The following is a 4279-nucleotide window of genomic DNA, read 5'->3' as shown; positions in this document are numbered from 1 at the left end:
GATCCGGACGCTCGATGGCTCTACCGAATGAGAGGATGAGGCTCCAGGATGAAGGCATAAACACTCTAGGCGGGTTAGGAATCCTAACATCCGAATCCCACCGACCTGGATGTTGGGCCCTCTAGCCGCCTCTAGCTTCCCGACTATTGTGCTCACGAGCCCTATATTCAATACCATGTGGATGTCTAGTGGCCGTGATCATCTGTATGTTGATCATTTGTCCGATCCCTAGTGGTGTCATGTCACCAATATTTGAAAGCTCCGGCCAGACAGTCATTCAATACATCTAGTCTCTTAGCTAACCTAGTCACATACGGACCGAAACAACAATACATCTTCTTCCGAGCTCTACTATAAATGAACGGACTTGGCGAGCCAATAAATATCCCAAGTCTAGCTTCTTCCGATGTTGCATAGCCTAGAGAATAAAGACATCGGTCTGTGATCGCCCCAAAACTGGCCCCCTCACCGAATGGTGTAAGCTAGTAGGGTATGAATGTAGCGGAGATGGTCCCAGAGGCTAGATGCCTTAGACCTGCTTGGGTAGTATGTTTCCTCATTACCAATGAATCCCATATGGCGTCATATGAAATTGGGTGGATGTAGAGACAACCCTGATACTCCTCCCCCGAGATTTCTTGTTCACCCATAATCCCAAATGCATTCCAAATTGTGGGACCGACATCGAGAACTCCCTTCCCCAAGCCTAAAATAAATTGCATCAGCCGATGCCGCCAGGATCCGTCACAGGAAGAAGGTGCCGAGGAACTCGATCATAAGCTCACGGTAGGTTGGCTCAATGATGTTAAAGAATCTCGCATATGGCGAGTCTCGATCAGCAGGTGCACATCTTGAGCCAATCCCACTCTCTCTAGGGATGTGAAGTCTATGCAACGGCCCGCCACTTGCTTCCATCTCATGACTTGGAATCTACTTTCATTGTCCGCATTAGGGAATGTCCACAATGGATGACGGCCAGTGTGGATGGATTCACAGTAGTGCTTCCGAGGTCTGACTATTCACGCGTGGTGGAGGTGGCCGGTGCCGGTTCTGTCGGAGGAAGACGTTCCTTCACCACGCCGATCGCTTAACAGCGACGCGCTTCAGCTTGCTTTCACGAGATTTATCGCGGTCCGTCATATCACCTAATGCAACGAATTATTAGTTTTTGTAAAAATTCAAGTTAATGAAAGAAATAATCTACCGAATCAACAGTATAATGATTATACTTGACTAACCAAAACTTGTATAAACTAATAAACCGAGTATATATCAATCTAATTTATCATGAACCAAAGAATTGCAATTTAAATCTAAACATTATTCATGCTTTGCATGTCGTAGGCACATTTTATTTCCACCAAAACCCCACACTTATCAATTTCATAACCAACTACACCACAAACACAACAACTAATGTAGATTAACCTAACCAAGGTCATATAGTTATAATATAGAGCCACCAAAATATCCTTGCATGTCCTAACAAAAGTATATGTCTAAAATAGAAGTGAAATCATAATAATAAAAAAAATATAATGCAACAAATGAAGGGACTTACCTGAGTTCACTTAGGAAAGTGAGAAGGGTAAGATAGGGGTATAAGAACAACACCTTTGAGCTAAGAAAAACAAAAAAGAAGCAAAATTTTCGGAGGCCTCCACTTTTTATAGGCACGGTTTCAGCACGGGTGAGGGTAAGGCTTGACAAGACGGCCAGACTCACCGCGATCCTTTAGCCTTCTTTGGATGCTCCTTGGCACGGCCGTGCTTCCCAGCACGGCTAGGGGTTGTTTCCCGTGCTACCTTCGAAAGCTGTGACAATTACTCTTTATCCTTCAACACAGTCTTGACTCGTCAGGCTCATCAACACTACCGTGATGCAATTCGTGATGTCCATTTGAAACCGTAGTGAAACAGAGTTTCTGGCTTGCCTTTTGCCGACTCGAGTCGCCTTGCCCCCATACCTATAATTAACACATATGCATGTAATTAGATCATTAAACAAGTAGATATGGTCAAACGGAAGAGTTTGTCCTCTTCGATTCTATAAGTCCGAAAAATTAAAATTAACCTAATTATTTTTAAGCAACTATAATAAAGTCAAATGAAAATAATGAAACAATCACAACTAATTAAAAACATGAAAGTATAATCCAAGTCGAATGTACAGAAGTGCTTATTTGCAGAGTCTTAAGCGTGACTCATTCGGATCACCCTTTCTATGCATACAAAGCCAGGTCAACTCGTTGCTCACTATCCAACGAGTTACAATGATATCGCTTTAGCCGATGGCCGTTCACTTTGAAGTTCCCCTTCTCTGGATGATGCAACTCTACCACTCCATATGGAAAGACTTGTCCGATCTGAAATGGTCTAGACCAACGAGTCTGTAGCTTTCCAGGAAACAGACGAAGGCGAGAGTTGTAAAGCAACACTCGATCCCCAACCTGAAATTCCTTAGGCTCACGAATCCTTTGATCATGCCATTTCTTAGTCCTTGCTTTGTAAGTTGAGGAGTTTTCATATATCACCGGGCGCCACTCATCTAGCTCACTCACCGCCATTGTCGCCTCCTTACCCTGCGAATCAATATCAAAGTTACAAGTTCTAAGGGCCCAAAGTGCCCTGTGCTCTAACTCAATGTGCAAATGACATGACTTTCCATAAACAAGGCGATAGGGCATAAAACCTATAGATGTCCTAAAAGCGGTCCTAAACGCCCATAATGCATCATCTAACTTAGGAGTCCAAATTCTTCCCACCGGTACTAATCTGCCTCTCTAAAATACGTTTAATACCCCTATTAGTTACCTCAACTTGCCCACTAGTCCTGGGGGTGATAGGGAGTATAGAACCGATGAGTAACTCCGTACCGCTTAAGTACTTTCTCTAATTGGGTGTTGCAGAAATGTGTTCCTCTATCACTAATAAGCGCCCTAGGTATGCCAAACCTAGCAAACAATCGCTTAAGGAACCTGCAGACAACCCTAGCATCATCGGTGGCTGTCACCGAGCTTCGTGCCACTTAGAGAAATATTCAACAAAGCAACCATAATGTACTTATTACCATACGAAGAGGGAAAGGGTCCCATGAAGTCGATGCCCCAGACATCAAAAATCTCAACGACTTGCACACCGGTTTGGGGCATCTCATCACGAGAAGAGATATTACCTGCTACCGGCAAGGGTCACAAACCTTAACAAATTTCCGTGCATCTTGGAAGAGCGTAGGCCAATAGAATCCCGCCTCTAGCACCTTCCCTCGCAGATGGTTTGCTGCTTGATGACCTCCGGGTCCCTCATGGCATTGCTTCAATATTTGGAGAGTCTCCTCGCCATATACACAACGGCCGAATCACCCGATCCGCACATACTTTAAACAAAAGGGATCTTCCCAAATATAGTATTTCAAATCAGTCAAGAATTTCTTCTTTGTACCGACACGTCATACCCTTTGGTAGAACCCTAGCAACCAAATAGTTAGCATAATCAGAAACCGGGGAGTATCAGTGTATACCGAGTGACATACAAATGTTCTTCTAGAAATCGATCATCTATGGTCGCCCCATCAAGTGCATCTAAGTGAGGATTTTCCAATCTCGATAAATGGTCCACTGCCGGATTCTCCGCCCTTCTTATCCTTGATCTCGACGTCAAATTCCCGAACAAAAGAATCCACCGAATCAATCTCGGGCCTTCGCATCATTTTCAGGAATAAGTACCTCAATGCCGAGTGGTCCGTGAAGACAATGGTTTTGGAGAGAACGAGGTATGATCTAAACTTGTCGAAGGCGTAAACAACCGCCAATAACTCCTTCTCCTGTGGTGGTGTAGTGTTCCTGGGCCTCGCCAAGGTCTTGCTAGCGTAGTAAATGGGTTGAAACTTTTTAATCCTCTGTCCAAGCACGCCCAACCGCATAATCACTAGCATCGCACATCGTCAGGCGCCCCCAATCAGGAGAAACCATGATCAATGAGTTAAGTTTCTTAAGTAACTCAAAAGTCGCTACGCATGCATCATCAAAAATAAAAGGTACATCCTTAACTAACAATTGAGTGAGGGCCTAGCAATCTTAGAAAATCTCTAATAAATCTCCTATAAAACCCTGCATGGCCCGGAAAACTCCTAACAAATTTTAATAGAACTAGGAGGAGGTAGCTTAGATATTACTTCTACCTTAGCTCTATCCACCTCCATCCCGACCGAGAGATCTTATGCCCTAAAACAATCCCCTCTCTCACCATGAAATGACATTTTTCCCAGTTTAGTACCAAGT

General features: G+C 44.0%; 1 protein-coding gene across 1 annotated transcript; it reads right to left on the bottom strand.

The window, feature by feature from the left end:
* Nucleotides 1-2221: 2221 nt before the first annotated feature.
* Nucleotides 2222-2566, bottom strand: LOC125370259. Its single transcript, XM_048375258.1, has one exon. It carries the CDS (start codon nt 2564-2566, stop codon nt 2222-2224), a length of 345 nt encoding a protein of 114 aa, XP_048231215.1.
* Nucleotides 2567-4279: the final 1713 nt, after the last annotated feature.

Source organism: Ricinus communis, chromosome 6 (genome assembly GCF_019578655.1).
Source record: "Ricinus communis isolate WT05 ecotype wild-type chromosome 6, ASM1957865v1, whole genome shotgun sequence".
Lineage (NCBI taxonomy): Eukaryota > Viridiplantae > Streptophyta > Magnoliopsida > Malpighiales > Euphorbiaceae > Ricinus > Ricinus communis.
This window is presented reverse-complemented; position numbering and strand designations above follow the sequence as displayed.